Source organism: Thunnus maccoyii, chromosome 2 (assembly GCF_910596095.1).
Source record: "Thunnus maccoyii chromosome 2, fThuMac1.1, whole genome shotgun sequence".
Lineage (NCBI taxonomy): Eukaryota > Metazoa > Chordata > Actinopteri > Scombriformes > Scombridae > Thunnus > Thunnus maccoyii.
Window position 1 is genome coordinate 17,819,931 of NC_056534.1, and position 24,446 is coordinate 17,844,376.

General features: G+C 40.1%; 1 protein-coding gene across 2 annotated transcripts in view; it reads right to left on the reverse strand.

Annotated features, from left to right (window-relative positions):
* Positions 1 to 5,420: 5,420 nt before the first annotated feature.
* ctnna2 (catenin (cadherin-associated protein), alpha 2) overlaps positions 5,421 to 24,446 on the reverse strand; it is a 338,033-nt gene continuing 319,007 nt past the window's right edge. For both annotated transcript variants that reach the window (XM_042431131.1, XM_042431122.1), the window contains 4 exons: positions 18,489 to 18,670; positions 16,734 to 16,839; positions 7,987 to 8,121; positions 5,421 to 6,566 (listed from right to left, as the gene is read on the reverse strand). In XM_042431131.1, coding sequence (XP_042287065.1) covers positions 6,279 to 6,566; positions 7,987 to 8,121; positions 16,734 to 16,839; positions 18,489 to 18,670 — 711 coding nt within the window. In that variant the 3' untranslated portion in view covers positions 5,421 to 6,278. The remainder of the gene's footprint in view (positions 6,567 to 7,986; positions 8,122 to 16,733; positions 16,840 to 18,488; positions 18,671 to 24,446) is intronic.

A 24,446-nucleotide genomic window follows, 5' to 3' on the forward strand; every position in this document is an offset into this window, starting at 1 on the left:
CCTTCCTTCCTTCACTGACAAGACTGAAACTGACTAAATACCCCCTCCCTCATCCCCAAAGTGTCCATCACTGTAAAGGTCAACACACTATGACCTTGATCCCCCCTCCAAAGTCTTTACCCAGCAGTACACTGTCCATTACACATGGAGACAGCACTGTGGCCCCTAGCCCTCCCCTACCCCCAAGACTGTCCATCACTGCCATCCAGGTGAGAAGGTAATTGGGGAGGTTCTGCCTGAGCAAGGCAGCGGCCCCTGACAGCATCCAGAGTGCTCAGAACATGTGCAAGCCAGACAGTGGTGTTGTTTTTTTTCTGCATCAGTTCAATATATCCATTGACATTGTAAGACTCTTCTGGAGGCCGCTGGGTTAGGGTCAGACTACTTGTGATGGATGTAATGGAAGTGCTTCAGCTTGAATATCAGTCATATAAGAATAGAAAATGGCATCATATACCGCAGGGATTCTTTGTATATGGCTGGGAAACAGGGTGGGAATCATGTTTTGGTGTTTTCTTTTCCACTTTCTACACATCAGACTTGAGATCTAACTCCCAGAACATCTCTGACATATCCCCCATTATGTAACTGATCTATGGAGATATGTGGGAAGACTATTGACCTTATGTGCGTAAGCAACAAGGAAGTTCTCCAAATCTGTTATTTTGTCTTTTAACTTCTTGTCTACACTGGGAATATGTTGTGTTGTGTTGTGTGGGTGGACATTTGCTGCTTGTGACCCCTTTGCATCTGCATTTTAACAAATATCTGACCTGTTACCTCAATAAAACAAACAGTATTAAAGACTCTCAGAGCTGGAAGAAGATGAGAGACTTTCTTCCACAGCAGTCAAATGGATGAGTGTTTACATACAGTAGCTGAGCTAATTAGTTCAGTTGCACAGCACCTCATCAGCTTGTTATTATATAGTGATAGTGACTGATTACAATGTGTACAGTGTATGTATAACAATATGGTATCAACAGAAAGTTATATGATACAACAAAATTTTTTACCTTCTCATAATCTCATGAGGTTCAGTTCATCTGATAGAAACATCAGTCCAGTTTTCTATGACATGGGCTTCTTATTGTTAACCAGCTGATTATTCAACCTTATACTGTTTATATAATATGAATGATATATTGCATAGTTGGGTGAAAAGTTGTATTCTAATCCATGATACTGATAAGTTGAGCATCTGTGCTCTTGATTTTTTTTCTGGATAGAAACATCAAGCTACTGCTACAACACAAAGTAAGCAGTTGACCTAGTTGTGAACTAGTTAACACTGCAGGTAACTTTGCACCAAAGATCATCTTTTTGATCATGTGACCTCCTCATAAATGTGATGTGTGGTCTTAATGGAGATACAAAATTTTACGGTAAGGGAAGCCTATGTGAAGCCGTGACTTTGAAGCAAATGTTGATTTTATTTGTCCAGGTTTTCAAATATCATTCTCTAAGATCTTTGCTTCCACCCTAATACAATGCTGAAGAACTCACTGTGGACAGTTTTCATAGGAGCTATATCTTCATATTCCCATGAAGGTGTTTTTAATGCTGTAACAAATTCAATTCCATTCACCTCATTTGTTATTATAAGTGGAGGCAGAAATCTCAGAGACAGATATCTCAGACATACATCAACATACAACAGGCAACAAACAAAAGATCAGCGCTGACATTTCTGCAAATCCATTAAAATCGGTGACATGTGCACATAATTGGTAAGACTCATCTAATCTAAGCCCTTACAGACTCTGCCTTCATCTCATTAAATGTTATATTTTGATGGGCATTTCAATCTGTAATAGATGTTTTTGGTGAGGACTGTGTGTGTGTGTGTGTGCGCCTCCACCAACTAAAGCCACACAAACTGTGGCTTTTGTGCTCTCTGTAACGTTTATGGATGAATGTCAGTGCTCGCATGTGCAGAAAAGCATGATGTTCTGTTTCCTGTATGCGGTGGAAGCCTAAATAACCTTCCTAGCAACATTTTCCTCAAGCAGCAGCTTTGTGGCTTCCTCTTACTTGGTGTGAGATTTGTTTAGGCAGCGTCAGAGCGTGAGACAGATCCTGAAAGTGTTTGTTGAACGCAAAAGCGTGAGAGTCGGTTGATAAACTGCTCCACAAAAGAAGAATGGTTTGCAGACAGCTATGAGGCAAATATGTCTTTTGAATGAACTGTGTCGATTTATTGTCTAATCAGCAACTAAGCTAACATGCTTCCTTTAATAAAACTCTTTATTAAATGAAATTATGTACATTCCCTGCTACAGTAGTTAACCAGCTGGTCCTGAGGTAGTAATAATAGTTGCTACCTCAAACAAGCTTCTAGAAATGAAACATTTTGTGAAGACATTAGGATGATTTTTGCGGTGCCACGTTCTGGTGTGACTGGGCCTTAAGACTTCTCAGCTGTTAACGTCCCAGCCTGTGCTAGTGGGACCTATTCATATTCTCAGAAAGATTGAGACATTGTGCCAATGGAATGGCCAGATTATTGGCCCTCTACCAGGATCACATTTTTGCTTTAATCATTTGGGTACATGGCCAAAAACCATTTACATCCTCCCACTCCGTATTTTCAGATTGAAAACAGAGTGTTGAGCATAAGAGTCTGAATCTGGGCAGCCACACTGAAATGCCATGCCCACTTGACCTCCGCAGACACATTCAAGGAGTTGAGTTGGAGCTGAGAGAAGCATGCAGAAAGAATTACTGGCACAAGGCTTTAAAATGTTACCCAGACTTTTGCAGAGCATATTCCAGCATTCAGAGAAGATCATGAAATTCCAAAACTTTCCCCACCTGTCAGCTTGCTTGAGGAAATTAGAATTAGAAAGAGGTTAGACCCTTTCCTGAAAGAACATCTAAAGAGCTAAACATATGAATAAATAGAGAAGGCAGAGCCTGAGGTTTCATTTTATATCTCCCCCAAAACTACCTGCAATGAATTCATATTGGTAATATGTCATCTGGTTCAAGTCGAAATTATTCTTCTACAGCAAAATATTTATTTATGTGCTTTGTTGTTTTCCCATATAATGGAATCCAAATTAAATATGCAATACCCTGCCTCATTTAGGGCTAAGGACACTTCAGCTGTTTCTCCAAAAACAATGTTTCTATTCATCTGATAACCTCCCTGGTCTTTCAAACCTTGGTGAAAGGGTAAAAAAAACTCTCAACTGCAACATCAGGTGAGATAAAGATGATTCAATTCCACTTCATCTGATTTAATTTTCATGTTGCGTTATAAAATAACTGCAGCCATAAAAGTAGTCCCTTTACAGCGCTGATGTCCATCTGTGCAGATGGCTGAGTCTCCTGTGTGTTCAGTGTCAGAAGGCATCTGACACCAGAGACCGAAAGCCAAAAACCATATTGCAGCAGCTGGTTGTATGCTGTTCATCACCATTCTGCTTGTGGGACTTTTAAGTCATTTTCCTCTCCGTCTATTTTTATACAGCAGTTTGTCCGAGGGAGGTTTGTTTAACTAGATTAGACACTGTTTTGATCCTCTTAATACAGAACATCCCATGTAGACATCTCTTAAATCAAACCACTAATATCCCAGCCAATGCAGTGGCATTTCAGCTACCATCATTATTTCTTTTTAATTATTTCATTTTCAAAGAGAACAGGCTCTCATTGTGTTTTCTGTCAAATAAAAAAATGTAAATAAAACATAACATGGAGGCTCTTCAGCCACCATGTTATGTTTTATTTGGATGGCAGTGAATGGATACACACAGGGATTATTCTAGTTAGACAGCACAACAGCCAGGAATTAATCCCTCCATTAACTGGGCTGTGTTACAACTTCTCCCCCGTGGCCCTGTTTCCTAAACACAGGGTACTTTGGTGATGCACGGATGCCTGATGCATGTTGTGTTTAATAGCCATTAGCGGTACAATGTGGGTACATAAAGAGCCTTATTCATTATCAATGACTAAACCACTGAATTATCTAAACCATTGTCCCATGAGACATTATTGGGACAATTATAATTGTCGATGCTTTTGATTTGATTCCCAAGAGATCAAGGTCGTGTTAAGCAATCAATTGATTTGCTCTCCCTGTTTTAATGGCAGGGTGTGGCAGGATGCCTCCAAGGGCTTGATATAGCCTCTTTCCAATAGGAATGCGTTGTGCTGTCTCTTAAAATCAACTAATTCACCAGAATCACTTGGCATGAAGTGAGCTTGCAGCCAGGTCTCAGTGGTTGCAGACAAACTATATAAACTTCACATTTTTACTGGCCACACCAATCTTTCTGTGCCTTTAGAGAGCTCAAAATTTTATACTCAGAGGGTTTCTTGACTTGCTGACTGGCAATGTTTCAGGCCTCAGTTGAGTTTAAGCTACCCAACCACTGCTCCCCTCTGTCCATCCCTCCTTTCCTTCCCTTAACAACTCAGTAGGCTTAAGAGAGATTGACAAGGGCTTAAGTGGTCAATACTAGCTTATATACCTTGACATATAGTCAGCAGTTAACTTTGAGATTGCATGAAATAGATACAGCTTTAACTGTTCATTATATGGATGATAGTCTAACAGGCAAACTTTATTCTAAGGAAAATAATAACAAGACTAAGAATCTACAGCCACATTAGTGGCTCTGAGGCTGTACTAAGGGACAGCTGTGCTCTGAGTTGCTCTGAGCTAAATGCTAACATGAACACGTCTAGACTCTCTGGACTCTACTCTTAAAGAAAAGTTAGGGGATCGCCAAAGTAATTGATTCATCACCTAGGTGCCATGAATGTTTGTAGAAAATGTTGCACCAATCCATCAAGTAGATGTTGAGATATTTTACTGGATAAATGAAAAATTTGATCCGCTAGTGGCGCCAGAGGAAAAGTCAGGGAATCACCAAAGTCAACAGGATTCATCCACTGGGAACCATGAATGTGTGTAGAAAATTTCATAGCAATTCATCATATAGTTGTTGAAATATTTCAGTCTGGTCAAAAGTGACTAACAGACATTACCATTCATTGAGCTGTGCTGCTAGCATGGCTAAAATTAATACTGTATGTCAATGTTACCTGTGTTTTATGAGTTTGGCGAGTGTGGTGGACTGTTTGTGTTGAAGACAAGATAAACTATCGCAAAGATAGCATTAACAGTGCTGACCTAAGACCAATTACCTCACGTCACAGTGAAGTAGTGGGACTTGACCTGTGACCTTGAATCAATACACCTATTCTTGTAAGCTTATAGTGCGATAATGGATTTTTTTTCTCTTCTGGAATCTTTTATGGGTCACACTTTTCAATCTGCAATTATTAAGTCAGATATTTATAGTGACTGCTATAATAATCACTTCTGATTGAAGTGGATTGATATGGTAGCTACTCCAGAGTACTGCAAATTAGACAGTAAGAAACAGACATGAAACTTTGAGGGGTCAAGTTGAGGGATTTATTAGAGAAGGGTGAATATAAAGGTACTGTATGCAGGGATTCTATTCTCTGAGCAAACCACAACTAGTCAAACCTCTCTGTCTATATTTATACGCTACACAACTTCCAATCAAGGTCATCATAGTTAGTGACGTAATCATTAAATAAATTGAATTTAAAAAGGCAATACAATAGACCATAAGTGTGCTTTGGAAAAAAACACAGTATGGATTATTATTATAATCATCAGGAACAAGGAAACTACTTGGATGCCGACAATTCCAGGTATCTTAAACATAAGTTATTCCTAGCACTACAGGTTAACATTCAAATTAAAAAAAAATATCAAGAGGGAGCATACCAACATTGATATATTCCCTATAGAATAACTCCTCTACTGAACCATTCAGGATTTCCATTCAGACAGTTTAAATGAGTATACAAGCAGCCAGTCAGTAGCACGTTAATGATATAGCTAGAATATCAACTGCCACAATTTTTTTTTAAATGCCACTCTTCCTCTTCCTCTGATATGTTTCTTTTTTTTTAATCTTCCATATTTTCAAAAGTAGTTGTATTTGTGTCACATTTTGGCTCTCACATATTAAGCTAGAATAAGATCGATAAATAGTGTTGGGTGTGTGCTGGCTGCCTGTGAGCCATGAGGCCCACAGTCTTCACAGGAGCCGTAGTGTGGCAGTTTAATACGTACTGTAGTCCTCCTGAGGTGTCACCAAGCACACACAGGGCAAACAGAGGTGGGTTAACACAATATAAAAAGGGACTTTTCTTCAACTTGTCACCATCATGTTTTGTTGTTATTTTTTTTGGGTAAGCGTGATTTTTTTAATTTTTATTTTTTTTTAGAAGGAGTCCATGGCCTTGAATTCGCTGAGGGCCTGGACAGGGGAGATGTGTTTCTTCTGGGAGCCTCGTCGCACACGTGTCTGGCACTCCTCAGGCTTCTCCCTTTTTACCAATGGCTTCTTCTCAGGAGCCTTCATGCGCCAAGACACCACGGGTGAGTTGACGGCTGCTGTTCCATACACCTTCTGGTACTTGGTGGAGGCTACATAAGATGCCTTTACAGTCAGCACCACTGCGTTCATTAGGTTCTTGGCTGCTTGGATCAGGGAGGTGGCACTATCCAGCTGCAAGAGGGCAAGGAGAGTTGGAGGAGAAAGAGAAACATTTGAGGTCTAGTCAAATAAGTTTCTGTAAAGAAAAAAAGGGCATTGACTTTTTTGCACTCAATGAACACATTAGGATGTATTAGCTACATACAGTACCTAGGAGGTCTTTGCCGCAACTGGCAATTAAGCAGGATATAAACGTGGCTCTCGCTATATGACATCTTATTTTAGTAGTTCCTAATTAGCGGAAGCAGGGGTCAGGTGTACCTCTGTCTCCGTCTGTTTGTTTGGCTGACATTTAAGGCTTGGCGGCCAGTGGGCCCCCTTCTACCTCACGCTGAGACGAGTCAACTGCTTAGATTTAATGAGTGTGGACTCCAGCTGGCCACAATGAAAAGGTTAAAATCACAGCAGGGCTTGCAAACCTCATGTGAGACAAACTATAATCGAGTCCTGAGAAATCATGAAGAATTGTAGCAACACAAGATGCAAGGAAACCTGATTCTAATTAGTAGAACAAATCACACTAAGCTAGTTGATAATACGCCCTTTACAGATGAAACAATAGAAATGCATCTTCTCTCCTCTGATATAAACTTGAATATCTAAATTCAGGACATTGACATACTTATCAATAAAGGGAGATATAAGGATTTTATTGCATGATACATCTACATCTGTCTGCAGCTATGTTGAGCAACTTCCCCTTTGTTAGAACTAGAGAGTATGTATTAGATTTATGAAGAAATTAAATCCCTTCATATAATCATCTGCCGGCTTTGCATGTGGATTTGTTATATTCAGAGGTGAAATGAGGGTCAAATTTAATCAATAGTTTTCATTAAAAGTGAAAGCATTAAGCTAGGATATATGCAGAAAAATGAGCATGTATGTTCTTTATTTTTCAAGAAATAAAAGATTATTAATAAAATTAATAAGTTCTCTAAAATCATCACCTGATTATGTTGCATGGCTACAGTATTTAATTTCAGGAAAGGTTTGAATAAATTCAGATTCATTTCACATTCTCTAATATATATTAACATTCTGTAATGTATATTGTCTATATACTGGGGAAAACCGATGATGAAAAGTTGAAATGTCAAATGTAAGCAATATGGGATAATTGACTGATTTCAGTTTGAGCAGTAATAATAGGGTTCATGAGGCATGAAAAATACAAATGGAAAAAAGCCTGCGGTGCATCTTTCTGGTATTATTAGATGGTAATCGGTCTGAAATAATTGCATCAGCCTCAATCTGCATGACCCTTCATCTGGTCTTCCGAGCTTCATTGTGACCTTGAACTAAAAGGTTTGCCCACCCACAGCGGAGAGCATAAAATATTGGTCAAGTCTAGTGATTCAAGCCTAAAAGCCCATCTAGAGCATCAGTGATATCGAGCTGCTCATGTGCTGTTCTGTATGGACGGACTTACCCCAGACACGATGAGCTCTCCACCCAGATTCTGAACCTCAGCTTTCACCTTGCTGCAGATGTTGAGCTGATGACAGTACAGGGCAATTCTTTGCAGGTAGGCAAGAAGATCCTGCTTGCACGCTGAATCAGGGCACTGAATTAAAAAAGAAAAAGACACAAAACAAGTAAATAATAGCCATACAGTAAATGGCAACTGGCTTTTACAGAGCAGCCAAATGTGGTTTGACATACTGTACTTTTAAGGCCTCAGCAAATACTTCATTTGAGTCTGATTACTCCAACATTTAGTGTCTTTGCTGCAACCTCTTTTGTGCATTACAATGTTCAAATTCTGTGATATAAAATGATGATGATAACGCAAATAACATTTATGTAGAATATGGCAGAGGTTGAGGTTACATCGCAATATCTGCTATTGCAAAGTTGGCCTTATGTTGGCTTCACTGAAAGTAGTCCGACACACATCTGGCCTATCCATAGTCTTTGTGTGACATTAAGGAAGTATGTCTAACTTCCCATTTGCATGATTTCACAGCCTAATTTGTTTGTTTCACATTGGCTCACTTCATTTCAACTTTTTTGGTTATATTTTCCTCAGTTTGATGAACAATTTGATTTAAATGTTGAGTATATCTTTGCTGTGTTCAAGGTTGACACTGGATCATCTGTATGGAACAAAAAGCGAACAATAGGTTAACTGATTGAAAGGATATTTAATAGTATAATGGCAGAAAATAAAGCCATCGGTGCACTAGATTTGACCTTCAGCCCCAAAAACTTTCGGCCTACTTCCAGGCAAAATGTAAAACTGCTTATTACAGAACCATCACCTGGTTTTTAAAGAGTGTAATGTATGTTTTTTCCTAAACAGGTTGAAGATGTGAATACCAACCAAATTAGATTGGTAGAGAACGGTCTAATGGTCTCTATGGTGAGGCCTTTTTAAAGCATAAAATCAACAACAACAATCCAAACACAAACAGTGGGGTTCCAGCATTTTCGGTTCCTAATTACACTTCCTTGCACAGAGTGAGGAAGACGTTGCTCGACAATTTATTTCAGTTGTGGTTTGCTGCAGGTATGAGCTTCAGAGGACAGTTGAGTTACACTGCAGGGTGTCAGACTCATTCATTTCACATAGAACAAGTTTGTCACAGCGTGTTGCAAAAGAAGAAAACAGATCAATCAACAATGAATAGACACAATATTTTGAAACACATAAAGACTCACTCCCAGTGTCCCTCTTCTTTTTTTTAGGAACCAGAAGTTCTGACCTGGTCCTGCTGGCCTTTATGCTACTTCAACAGCGAAGAAACCAATCGTACAGTGCAGCAAATGGACCAACAGGGAATATGAGGACAAACTCCTTCAGTCTCCTACTATCACACAGTTTGCCCCTATTATTCCATCTGGAAGCCTTCCAGGTGTCAGCTATGGCCCACTAAGCTCCCAGTGGGTAAAGAACACTGCATCAGCTGCTTAAACACTGTGAGCATCATTTTGTAGCAACACCTTTCTTCTGGCCATTAATATTAAACGGTCTTAACTAGGACATTCAGCAGCGCTGTGTGGGGAAATGCACAGCTCATTTCCTTGTCTTGTGGGCTCGGGTAGAGGGGGATGGCAAGTTAAACATCGAGCTGTGATATGAATATACCCCCCTCCAGGACTTGCAGCTCTCCTAGCTGCTCATCTTCTCTCCTTCTCTCTGAGGATAGGCCTCTCGTGCCAAGACAAATAGAATCAACTGGCCACAAGTGCCCTTCACTGACGGTCACAAATATCCAGTAAAACAGTCTTGCTGCTGTCTGGTGAAATGTTTGTTTCTTCACCTACAGATATAATTGGGAAGAGCAATTCAAGGAATGGTTTACATCTATACTTATGGCCACTATCAGAACAGGATTTTCAGTTACACAGTAAATACGAGCGAGGCTGCCACCAGCAGCAGCAGCTTCCTCTGAGTAAGTGTCATTGAATGCAGACGGAGGTGGAGCTGCTAGCTCATAGAGCAGCCAGTGAGGCAGAGGGAAGCTTCTCCTTGGGCGTTATCACTGCACCGCCAGTCCTGGATAGCATCACTGCTAACTGCACTTCACACTGCTGGCACATACACACACTTCTGCCCCAGGCAAGTTTGATGTAGACATGACACAATTGTTCCCTATTGTACACTTGACTAATAGTCCATTTATTCCACCGATTCCCTGTTGATGTAAATAAACACTACGGCCCATTACTTTGCCAGGCCCTTTGAAGCCCCCCCCCCCTCCTCTCTCTGTCCGTCACAGTGAAATAGCATTCATTACAGACTACTGAGGAAATACTGTGTGTTTCACTGCCTGACTTTTGTTGGGCCTCAAACCACAAGGTCACACAGAGAAGGCCTACATGTAACCTGTGAGGCCTGACCACAAGGTGCTTTTTCCTTTGTTTCCCCCGAGACAAAGGAATAGCGCCAAAATGCTGCTTACAGACAATAGGAGTCCTTTGCAAACTCCATTTCCAAGGATGCTTTGCGATTTTCACACCTCAGCAGGGAACAGTCAACATACAGTCTCTCATTGGTGAAGACGCTCCTGCACAGCCTAGCGGCCTGATGACGCAGCCATGACATCACCGCCCCTTTAAAAACTGAGCACGCCCTGAAACACACACCTTTCCCATGTCACTGAGCTAGGGGTAACTTCTGTTCCTCTGTGAGTCAGCTTGACTAAAGGGGGTACCCCACGCACATTTTCCCCTTATTGAAGACTCCCCTCGTCGGACGAGACGAGACTTTGCCCGTGTTCACCCGAACACATTCCTGGATCCAAGAAAGACCGCTGCTGCAACCAGCGTCCTCAAATTCCCTCGAGAAGGAAGAAACAAAGTTTCTTCAGGAAGACATGGAACTTCTCTGCCCCGTTCGTCTTCACCGAGTCGACTCTACTGTTCTCTCCGCCACGCCACAATTATCTATGATAATTATGAATTATTGCTAATAACCAAACGCACTACTGCCCGTCCCAACACTTTTCTCGACCTCTCTGAAATTCCTCATTAGCTAATCGCTTCTCTCATCATTTTGGGAATTATTTTTAGTTTTAGTCCAGAGAAATAGGTGAAGGTAAGTTGTTTTATTGCATAATTGGGCCCAAAACTAATGAGACTCCTGAAGGATAATCCAGGAAGGACGATGATGTGAACTCTGGTGCTAAAATGAGGGCAACACACTATCAGACGGTGGCAGTCTGTCAAAACATGAGTCACACCTCAACACTGATGCTGCATTTGTAAGCAGGATGAAACTGAACATTCCTAAATCACTCCGATTGTAAGAAATAGTGATTTTTAGTCTGTTATTTTATTTTCAACTTCACATCTTTGCTGTTTCTATTTAATTATGGTACTTTTCTATACTATTCTTATCTCTGCTCCATTACAGATCCAATAGTAGACAAAGACAAGAAAGATATTTGAGAGAGGGGAGGGCTTTTTTAAATGAAATGAGAGTGCCATGACAGATTCAACTAAAGCATGTTACACACAGTTACACAATATGCCTTCTAGCTGACTGGGCCACTACAGTGATGTTAAGCTGTCACCTGCCAGTTTCTTCGAGAAAGCCGGTAATCTTTCTATTTTCTCATCCAGTTTCTGGCATCTCCACCAAAGACTGAGCAATTCTGTGTTCTAGTACATACTGAAACTCCTTGTTATGGTCAAGTGGCTTCCTAATGTACTTATTTTCCTTCTTTTGTTATATTCCACCACATGCACTTTGAAATTCTAAATAGGGCGCATCACCATTAGCAAACAGGACAACCAGAGGAACCTAGTTTCCCCTTAATGGCTCTGCAACATGTCATGTTGTAATATACAGATCATTAGACAGTCAGTCTGTGATGTGAGAGCCTACAAAGTGAGTTTTCATTTCTTATGACAGATTTTTGATCTGTAAAAGTAGCAGAGTCAAAGTAAAGTCATACTAAAGAGAAAATGTAGATGGTTGACATGGCCAAGAACTGACAGGTGAGGGATGATGCCACCATAGACTAAGTGGTTCCCATCCTTTTTGGCCTGTGATCCCTTAAAAAAAACATTGTCAGCTTGTAACTTCTTTTCACAGTTTATGGTTATGGTTTTGTGTGTGAGCGGTGAGGAAGTGAGTGTTTTTTACTTCTCCTATTGCTTAATTTGAAGGATTTTTACAGAAAGCTACAAAAATAAAGAAAAATCTGAAAAATACACATACAGAAATATATATTTTTTTCTCACTACCTTTATCTTACAACCACCTCAGATTTATCCAAGGTTGGGAACCACTGGCTTAACTGATGTATTGATCACATGTCCAAAATATCAGGGCTGTCCTGTTCAATAAGCAGGGAGTCTACTTAGTGCAAATATTCAAAAGCTCATAAACAGACACATCAGTATTAAGTGACATAAAATGTGACTCTACATTCTGATATTTTCGAAATAAAAGCAAAGGATGAGACACTAACATATTATGGGAAATCATATAAAATATACAGCAGAAAAATCTTTAAAAACCTCTTAGAATAAACTACACTTTGTGTATTGCTCAAACTAAAACAAAGCTGTTTTTCTCATTTCCTGAAAAGCTGACAATTCAAAAAAAAAAAATCAAAAGTTATAAGATTTTCAATAGGCAACCATGTTAATTTTTGAAGCTAGTTGATACTGACTCCTCTCTAGCCTGCTCCTGTTAAACTGTAGTTTTTGTTTTTCCTGAGAGGCCTTTTAATTACACATCAGACACACTTGGTTTCACTGCTGTCAGTAGAGGGGACAGACGCTTTGCTCTTGTTGTTCTGGACTCTGCGACAGAGGCTTCTGCTGTGACACGAAAGTAAAACCAGGCGTACGTCATAGAATGAATATTTAGCGTCAACATGAAACTTTACATGAATGCAATGCAAAAGAAAACTGTTCCTGAAGGACAAATAAATTAATCCAGCAGAGGAAATCAGAGTGAAAGGATGGAGGCTGGCGATACTCTAAACTTATCTTGCTGTCAAAAAATCACATAAAAAGATACAAACCAACAATGAATCCATCCTACTACTGTGCCCTAGGCCTCTATTGATGATATTTTATAAAATATAAAACAAATCAGTGAGCCAAACTATTGCACTGAGCGTCATGTTCCTTCAGTATCATGGACATGTAGTTTATTTTAAAAGATGTACATCTGTTTAAAAGAAATGAATAGGTTTGATGCTGAGTACAGACAGTATAGTATCATCGTTGGTTTCCTTCTTTTTAAAGGATTTGTTGACAATAAAACAAATATAGAACATAACCAGGCTTAATGTTTATTTTCAGATAACAACAACAACAACACAGGTGAATTGTAAGCCAGCAGGTGCTGCAGAATTACTCTGAAGGAACTGAAGGCTGCCCGTCTAAAGCGAAATGATGCATACTGTTACATGCCAGAGGGCCGTTACATTGGACAATCAATGTATGTCTCACAAAAGGCACACTCGTGTTGTACAGATGCCCTCTACTATTTAGGTTGTGTCTGTAGGAGGCATACTTAAAGTATGACGCGCAGTGAGGAAAATGGAGTGGGAGAAATAGAGTAGAAAAAAGGCATTACTGGAGTGAAATGGGGTGAGGTGCCTCGAGGGGTTTTTCTACGTCAAGTGCTGTGCTTAAATGACTATGAAAGAGCTTGCCGTCCTCCCACCCTTCCATGCAGAATTGCCTTCTGCTTCACACGTGTTCATCAATAGGGCTGATGTGGAGTCATGGCGACAAGGTTTGCTACTTAAGGGACCTGTCTGAAAGCAGCGGAGCAGCCTTTATTCTTAATGTCAAGCCGCAGTGTTCTCGACAAGCACAGGTTACCTACAATAATGTGTGAATGCAAAATACTTGTAGTCTTCATCAGGAATAGAAACAAATAATCAAGGTTATGTTATCTGTTGTGTGCTTCCATTAAGATGCTCAATAAAAGCAAACTTTCACTGTTTTAACTTTTAATAACTCATTTTATTTACTGAATTGGATGGCAAACAGATGCCCCAAAAGCTTCATATGAAAACACTTTTATAATAAATACATGTTGGAAATAAAAAGGTCCTCATGACCCTCTTTATTTCCTGAATACAGCTCTGATGTCTCTGGAAGTGTAACAGAAGGCTTTGAATATTCAGTAAACACAGGTCTAGGAACCATTTAAGTGAGAATTAAAAATGGCAAGCCACCTGCTCTTTTCATTACAGCAACTGTTGATTCAGACACAGGCTCTGCCAGTGATTTGCCATGTGACAGATTCACTCCCACCTAAACCCTGTTGAACACTGATCATCCCTTGGCAGCCTACATGCCAAGAAATGAATACATGAGCACACAAACACAAGTTCATGCCTACTTTGTCCTTTCCGTCCCAGATCCTGCTCTCAACAACACACACAAGCTGTGACACAGACTGAGACCTGCTTTCTGAAACAAATGTTCTCACATGGAAACATGAAAAAATGTTGATATATAAGGCTCATACAGATTGAAACTCTCACTTTGTTTTTCATCTCTCTGTTTGTGGTAATTACTGCATAATAAACAGAGTTTATGCATTCATAGCCTGAAACTTTGCTCTGTAGTGCAATATGCTCTGGAGAGCAGGACAGTGTGACATGAGGAGAATGGTGCCAGCTCTGACTAAAGATGCCTTCTGGTCAGCTGGAAGCTCAGTATAGTCTAAGGCTACTCAAAGTGACAGGAATTCAGTGCTGTGCTCACAGCAGAGGACTTGGTGATACACAGTATAATGTTATGAAATTTCATATTGTCGCCAGAAGGCAAGGAGGAAATAATGAGAATGCACAGTCGATGGTGAAAATCATCTTTTAATACTAATATAGTGTGTCCTTTATGTGTACTTTATGTAACCTCTCAGGAACATACAGTACCCTGGAAAGGAGCATGCTTCCTAAATGAATAGAAGGTTTCTAATAAGAATAAAATACTTTCACAAGAAATACTGATGAAAGCTTAGAAAGTTTTCCCATGCTGGGTTCAGGGTAATATACTGCACAGCAGGTTATTTTTTCAGTCATGTTTTTTTTTTCTTGGCTAGCACGACATCTCAAAAGCTTGTTAACATATATTAATTACATTTGGTGGAAGGTAAGGTCGCGGACTGAAGAACAAGTTTTTTTTATTACCTGGTCTATATCCAGATTCCCTTTTTTTAAACCATTTTTAACAATGAATGAAAAACTGTCTGGCACTTGTATCTATCCCAATAATTATGTGTATTTTGAAGGATCCAGACAGACATTATCTACTATTAAAGCTGATATAATCAATATTTTTGTATCGACAGTGGCTCAAATGACTGTGTGTAATGTGAAAGGGGTCACGGATCATTTTGACCAGACTCTGGTGTTTCCCTCAGCTGTTTACTGTTTTTATTTTGTCTCATTGCTCTCATTGGTGTCATTTTCAGATGCAGCAGGCTACCTGCCCAGCACAGAACAACAGACAGACAAAGTTAGTGACTAACTGGTGAACATAGTGGAGCAAAGAGCCGGATATTTCCCTCAGGAGTTGGTGAAGACCAAAACAGAGCCGACAGAAGAGTGAATACTGGACATACAGTACATTCATCAGGTGGCCAGAAACACTATTTTAACTGAATGCTAATGCTCTCTGTTTCTGCTGGATGAGTAAACAAGCCACTGTTTGTTGACATATTTGCTATATTAACTCTGTAAGGTAATTATATGTGATTGTTGTGTTTACAGCTTATTGCGCTGCCCCAAGGGGCCAAAAAAAAAAATCAATGAATGCAGGTTAAATATATCATTTTAAGGATTCTGCAGACTTAAGTAGGATTCACTGAGGACCATCTTGAAAATCTCAAGGTGTTTTCCCTCTTATTAAATTTTGAAAGAGAAAAGAAAAAAAAAAACTGAGTGTAGCAACTCTTTAAATTGGTACATGATACTGAAGGTAGAGCAGCTTTTTTGGTGAACATGTGTACAGGCCTCATGTTAGTTGCATGACTTCTGAAAATGATTTGATTATTTGAAATTTTGATGTGAGCTCCAATATTTGTTCAGCATCTTAGAGGCATAAGAAAGAAACCCAGTGTGTGATAGTGAAACCAACAATAATTATTCCAAAGGTTTGCGCGCTAACAGCAGTTGCAATTATAATGACAACAGGCTGCCTTAATAAATCAGTGAGTCTTGTGCCTAAGTTTATTCTCACTGCTTATTAGAGACAGATGAAATGAAGAAGAACATTATGCATTACCTGGAGTGCTGCTAGCATTCTGAAATAACTCCCACTTCATTTGCTTTACACACACATACACATTGTACACACCTAGTTTTTTGCACTCCCATCTACCCTAGGCACAGCACTGATTGATTAGATATTGAAAATGGTCTGTCAGCGTGTTTTAGAGAGGTACTCATCTGATAATGAATGCAACACCTTGGTTGGGAACTAATTATATTAGAGACACAACTTGGTTCTGCTGTCTTGCTCTCTCAGTGTTGGCCCCATTGGAAGACAAAGTCATGCGGCAATACAGCCCACCGCTCCAGCTGGGCTCGTCAGTGCCCACATTAAAGATTTCCAATGACCATGCCCACTTAGTCTAACTCAGAATTTGCTCCGCCGCCAGCTACAATGACAAAGTCGGAGACAATTTCAGACTGATGGAAAGTATAACGATAAAAATGACAGTGACAGACACAAATGGAGTTGCAAAGCTACCTGATCTGCAACAGCACGGGCCAACTTGTCCATCCTGGAACCAGCCTCTGCAATCTTCTTAGCTGCGTTAATCACATCTGACGAGTTCTTCAGGGGGCCTTTGCCTCTGGGAAAATTCAAGGAGTGAGAAAAGAAGAAAAAAGGGAATGTGGGTGGAGTTGCAGAGGCAGAAGACATGCAGAGCTTCCCTTTAAAGACTGATCTCACCCCTGTGTCATACAAACTCGTACAGCAGCTAATTTGCTGTTGCTGACAGGAGGAATATAATACATTACAATCGACCAACAACAGACGATTCACCAGATAATGGATGTAACAAATACAGTATGCCTTTGTCTCTAATGATGTATCATAGACATGTGCTTTGAACCAATAGAAAATAAAAGATTTAAGGTTTCAAGAGCAAAACAAGGGACTATTCAGAGCGGTTACGGAAGGAAAATAAAACAGGAAAGGGAAATAAGAGCCAACAACTGAGCCTGTAATATGTGTTCTATTTTCTCTTTCTTTTCTTTTTTTTTTTTTTTTAAATCACCGGCACAGGGGAAGTTAATGTGGCAAAGATAAGTGTGTTTGTCTTTGTGTAATGTCTCATTTTTAGTCAGTGCTGAGAAGTTTCCCCTCAGTTTGTTCATGCCAATCTGAATCACTGGGGTCAATGCCAAGTAATAACGGTGCAGTCACAGCACCACAGCCATAATCACTCATGACTAATCACTCATGGCTCTAAATTTTCATTCTTTTTTGGGGAGCAGGTTTTGTCCCATGTCATATAATTGTGGTGTGCATCACAACTCCATGCATGAGACAGATAACCATCAGTTAGACATGAAGGATTTCCAAGATATGCTGATGCCAGATGGGGGAGATTGAGAGCAAAGCTGTTGGCTTTTAGAAAACATAAGATACAAGACTAAATGTAAACAAACCACTGTAGCTATTACAATATATCTTTGAATCACAGCAACACCACATAGTCATGATCAAAAAAAAGTTTGTCTGGGTCACTGCCCAGTGTACAGCCATGGAGCATCACAAAGGTGAGATTGTTTCTCAGCAATCCAGCTTGCTGTCACTTTGGTTTAATTTAAAAATCTGCTCCAGACATGTTTTAAGATATATAAAACATTTCTACAAAAAAACCCAATTACCTTGTTAAAAATTTTAAAAATGACTTTTACTCCTTCTCCAGAAATACAGAATCTATGAATATACAAATATTGCTCATTTCAAAAATTTAGCTGTCAGACACAACATGTCTCCTATTTCACTGAAAATTTTTTCAGTGTATGGGTGCTGAAGGTTTTAAGTTTCCACATCACATTTTGTAAAAGATACTGCACTATGACTGGCTCCCATAGTAGCTGTGATGCCACAAAATCATGCTAGTACGTGTTCCACACAAACATGTTCATTTCTTATAAAACTTTCTGTGAAGCTGATTTTTAAAAACATTTTAAATTGTGCAATGTTTACAGCCATGATTGTTTGCTAGCAGCATTGACTGGAGTACTATCACATTTTATGGTGCTTTATCACCACAAAACTGATAATCAGCAGGCTGGCATGTTCATGTGAGAGTCTCATTCATAAAAACACTGCTCAATAGTGTTATTAGTGGTTTAAAACTCTGTCAAACTCTGCACATACATCATTCTGCACAGTGAGGGACAAACAAGAGAGTGAAGTAACAATAAGTAAAACAGTGGAGTGGAGGGACTTTAAATCTTATTGCTTTTCCCATGTCAGTTTTACCTGGTGAAGTCCGTCATCTCCATCATGATCATACACATCTGCTTGGCCAGCACAATGATGTCATTGCCGTTGTCATCCCACTTGGCCACTTCTGCATCTAGCTTGCACTTCTCCTGTCTGAAGCTCTCCACCTGCTCAGCAATCTTGGCCTTCTCCTCCTGAGGAAGCTGTGCCATGATGGCCTGCAGGCAACACAGGAGTGTAGAGGAAACAAAAGCATTAGAGGAAGAGGAAGTAGTAACGGAGTAAATTTGTGCAGAATAAATTGGGAAGATGGCTCAGAATGAGGGAAATGCCAGAGGAGAAGAATTTAGGTAAAGGAGATAAAGAGAGAACGATAGGGAAATGAGGAAAAGGGCGAATAAGAAGAGGGATTAGTTAAAGAGAACACGTACATATAAAGAAAAGAATATACAAAAGAGAGCTGTAGCACCATTTGTTCCATTTTTTTTTTTTTTTTGTCCAGTCTACTTTTTAATCCGCCCTACAAAACTTGAACATTAAGTTTTGAGTCTGACTATCCCTGCCCTTCTGAAACGCTTCAAAATAAAGTTCTAAACTTTACATTTAATGACTGGACCTTTTCAAACCCCTTGACATCTTATACCCATAAAAAGCAAATCCATTTTTGCCTTCATTTTTTCTTCTATAAGAATACATTTGCTCTCTCAGCGGCCTTTGGGGGCAGGTCCAAAATGGCATAAATCTTTTGGCAAGGTCACAGGCGCAGTAAAGACCCGGTATTATTTGGGAGATAAATGTATAATTACCTCGCTTCTTAGACCAGAGAATGAATAATGCATTTGTTCAACATTATGTCAGGGAGGTGGGATGGAAGGAAGAGTAACCTGGTTTCCATTAGGTCGATTATATTGACTCGAGAGGCAGAAAGAGAAAACGAGTACAGTAAAAAAAGAAAAGTCACCATTGTTTTTTACCTCATCTTTTATTGACTGTCCTCCAAGTATTGCTATTCTCTTAATGAAATAATTGCCCTCGTCCTTCTTTTCCCTCTTCCTCATTCCCTCTCTCACAGCAAAGCTGGTGAGTAGGGGTGCGGGGTGAGCTCAGTGAGAAAGTGCATCACTTTGCTCAGGTCCCCTGGTAGATGTGTCAGGAGGAAAATCAAAACAAAAAATATAGATGACTTGTCCTCCTGAAATTCTCCGAAAGAAATAAACAGAGAGAAAGAGAAAATTGAAATTACGGGCAGAAATAGAGAAGCATGGGGGTAGAACTTTCTCATCAGAGGCCAACAGATGTGTCCATGAGCTCTGGCCTACTGATCACTCTGTGAGCTGAGTGTTGCAAAGCTTTGGTGGCGGTTAGCTTGAAAAAACACGAACGCCATAAACAAACAAGCAAAACCAGCCCCCTCAAGCCCAGTGTAGATTTCCTCTGCTGCTTGTGCCAAGACACACAAACAACAGCGCAGTAGCAAATCCCATTAAACAGAGTGTGGGGCGAAAACACTGCTCACATTTAAAACAAATACCAAGTTGATATGTATTTAGACTAAACAATAAGAAATCAACAGTTTAAAACAGATCGGTGCAGGTGTGTTTGCATGTGTTACGGGTCTCACACAGCAGGCAGTGGCTCTGGGTCTCCTGCACCACCATTTATTCCATCTATGACAAAACATGTATAGCTGTCCATCCACAAGTCAAACATACCTCCATAGGTTCATTAATTAACATAACGGCCAGATCCCTAAATTCAATTACGCATTTTTGGCTTTGTTAATTGGCACTCATGGGCTTTTGCAACTAAACTTTAAGCAGTAGTCCTCTTGAAACCTGATGGCTAGTTAAGCCACTCAACCCAAATCTGCTCACACTGCTTACAGTTGTATGCAAAAGTTTGGGCACCCCTTGACAAATAATATATGTTTTTTAATTGAAAAGATGTAAACACAGCCTCTCTAGGATACGGAACATAAAACACAACATTTTCAGCAAACATTAAGGCATAGATACTTTTTATGTCATAAACTGAACAAAAATAAAAAAATAAAAACATCATTGTGGCATGTGCAAAAGTTTGGGCACCTAAAAAGTTCCAAAGCCTCAGATTCTTTCTACAGGGTCTCAGCCATTGATCAGCTCATTAGGCCTGAGGCATGTCAACAATTGTCATTAGGAAATGTCAGCTGGTTCCAGTTTCAAAGCTTTACAAATACTCTGACTCTTCCAACCTTGTGCAGACACTCAGCAACCATAGGTTCCTCTAAGCAGCTGTGTAAGACTCTGAAAATGAAAGTTACTGATGCCCACAATGCAGGGGAAGCGTTGTCAGCCTGCAGTTTCCACATTGCGAAATGTAATTAAGAGATGGCAGTTTAGGGCAACTCTGGAGGTCAAGATGAGATCTGGACGATCAAGAAAACTCCTGGAGAGAACTGCTTCTATGCTGGTCAGAAAAGCAAATCAAAATCCCCATTTGACTGCAAAAAACTTGCAGGAAGATTTTCCACAAGGCCTTAATGGAAGATTCAGTAGAAGAACCTAACCTTACATGCATTCTCATCATAAAATCCAACGTCAGTAGTTTGCAATGGAACATCTACAGAAGCCTAATGCATTTTGGAAACAAGTGCTGTGGACTGATGAAGTTAAAATAAAACTCTTTGGCCACAATCAGCAGTTTGGAGAAAAAAGGAGCAGCATTTCATGAAAAGAACACCTTGCCAACTGTTAAGCATGGGGGTGGATCTATCATGCTTTGGGGTTGTATTGCAGCCAGAGGCACAGGAAACATTGCACGGGTGGAGGGAAAAATGGATTCCAGTAAATATCAGCAAATTCTGTAAGCAAACATCACACTGTCTGTAAAACAGCTGAAGCTGAAAAGAGAATGGTTTCTACACAAGATGATGATCCTAAACATACCTCAAAAACCACCATGGACTACCTCAAGAGACGCAAGCTGAAGGTTTTGGAATAGCCATCACAGTCCACTGACTTAAACATAACTGAAAATCTGTGGGTAGATCTTAGAAGAGCTGTACATGCAAGATGGACCAAGAATATTGCAGAACTAAAAGCCTTTTTCAAGGAAGAATGGGAGAAAATCCCAAATACGAGAACTGAAAGACTTTTATCTGGCTACAAAAAGCGTTTGCAAGCTGTGATATCTGCCAGAGGGGGTGTTACTAAGTACTGACTATGTAGGGTACCTAAACTTTTGCACACATGCCACAATGATGTTTTTATTTTTGTTCCATTTATGACATAAAAAGTATCTATGCCTTAATGTTTGCTGAAAATATTGTGTTTTATGTTCAATAACCCAGAGAGGCTGTGTTTACATTTTTTCAATTAAAAAATCACCAAATATGTTATTTGTCAAAGGGTGATATAACTGTATCACTGCAAAATATATATCCGATGCAATGCATGCATTGATTTTGGCTGCGTGCAGTGATCTGCTGACTTTTTTGCTGCATGCCTGCTGCCACACTGCTCGCTTGAAAGTAACACTGCTATTGCTGTTGCTGTTACTGCTTATATTGTATTTCAAAGGCCCCAGCATCATATCTGTAGGCTCTGAGTCTAGCTTTCTCTGGGGGGGGAAGTTAGTATGGTCACTCCCCACTCCCTGCTGCGCTAAGCTTGGTGTTTACTTTTTGAGTGTGACAAGGTCAGTGCTAAGACTCAAAATATCAACATTGTAAATATTCTACATGATAATCCTCGTGAGTTTGTGGACTGAATTTTAAAATCCAGGTTGTTTTAGTTTGTCTCATTCAACATTAACACTTGCTGTGTCTTATAATAGAGTTTTTTTCAATTTTGTTGATTTCAACTATACCCTTTTTTTAATCCGCAGCTGTGTGAATAATAGTACAAATATTTAAAAATATAAACTTGAAGAATACAGAAGGCATTTTAGTCCAGGCACTTAAATGCCTCTTTCACACATAGTTCCAGGTAAATTACTGGGACCACATTTCAGGTACCGCTAGTGATTTTCACCATTCACAAATGCAGCTACATTCAGGAACATTTCTGTCTTGCACCCTTTCACACATGCCATGGTAATGCCGGAATAGATGGGGAAAGGGACAGCCCAGCAGTTGGCATTCATGCAACACTAACTGACACCAACCGCCTTAAAACTCAACGGAAGAAGAAGAAGATGGGGCAAGGCTGGATGTACATGAATGTGTTCTTTTATTATTTTCAGGAACATGGTGAGCGAGGAGCTGTTGTCCGGTGCCAATGTTCTTGTAATGTTTTTAATATCCAACAAGTTTGCGAGACAAATCATCCGTGACAGCAAGTTGCTGATTCAAATACGTCATCAGCGGAGTCTTGTGATTGGTTCGCTTGCTCCACGTGAAAGTGTCTTTCGTCAGCTCGGCGTAACCCTTTATGTGCTTGTCCTTGCAATGTTGCTGTCCTCATTCACAACACAGCTGTACTGGTATTTTCCCTGACATGTTACTAGGTCTTGAGGTGGGACAGGTGGTACAGATTTCCCTTAATATTGAACCCTGCTCCCATTCACACATGACCCCATGCAGGAAATGTTCCTGAAAATTTCAGGGATAGACTGCATGTGTGAAAGGGGCTTAAGAGTGCTTGTGCACTCAGCTTGTGGCTCTGAGTATTCAGCAGCTCTGTGGGGTATGGTTTGCTGATTACATGTTCATGTTTAATGTAGCCAAAAATATAATGCAGGCAATGCTGTACTATAATTGCTGCCTAATCAATAGCGACAGAGGTGGATGTGCTTTGCCACAAGGTAGAACTCTGACTTCAGGACTCGGGGGTGGTCATTAGCATATCTTTGCTGCTTATATCATTCCTGCACCCAACTGTTGAGGCATCAATTATTCACTTAATTTCTATAATTACACCGAATGGTGTGCCGCTGGTGTCAAAATGGTGGGTACACCACTGAGAGGTGAAGTTATAGTTTTGCTAATTGTCATTGTAACGAGACAGATAAAGAATGTAAATTGAGAATCAGAATCTTCTGCACAAAAGAGCTGTATCAAACCAAGACAAACTGCACTACCAAACAGCTAAAGGGAACAAAAAGTCTCTTGAAACTCAACAATTTGGTTTGAAAATTCCTTTTCTAAAATTAGGGATCAAGGGAGGTTGGGGAGAGAGAGTAAGGGATTTTGTTGGTATTCCAATTCACTCTGAAAATGGTGTGACAAAAGAGAGAGTCAAGGAGGAAGAGAGAGCGAAGGGCTCTGAACACAAAAGAAAGCTGGAGCACAGGGGTAAACACATGAGCCAATTGGGACGTCAGGGGAGCAGGAAGGCACTTGGTGAAGCCCCCCTCCCTCCCTTCCTCCTCCCATGCTCTCTAGAATTCACTTATCCCCAAATCCCTTCCCCTACTTTACTGATAACAACAAGGAGCAGGCCTTGGGAGCTTAACATAGTGGCAAATCCAGCCGAGGGAGTGCTGTGCCAATACACTGTGCAACTCGGCTACGTCTGCAGGGATTAGAGCGCTTTCCGGGTTTCTTCACTGAGTGCGGCGTCTTGAAATGACTTTAATTTGTTTCATTTGAAATAAACTGCCCAGACACTCAGAGTTCAATTTTATGGATGACCTATCAACAGTGTTATCCAATCACTGTGTTAAGAGATGTTAGGTGTGTGTGTGTGTGTGTGTGTGTATGTGTGTAGGGGAAGGGGCTTTGTGTTTGGTTCCCTGTGCATTATCCGTGGTGTGTTATAGAAGGAGAGTTTGTGTCTGCATGTTCTAATAGAAAAACACACTATGTACAGGTCTCCTTCCCCTGTGTGTTTTTCTGCCTTCTCATTATGCATGTTTGCTCTAATAACTTTGCTTTATGCGTACATGTAATAGAAGTGACAAGTGGAGCACCACACAAGGCAAAACATTGGGAACAAAGGCTCCTGGGACTGCCCTGGACTTGATTTGATTTCTTTCTACACTGAGCAAGAGAGAGACAGCAAGATGGAGAAA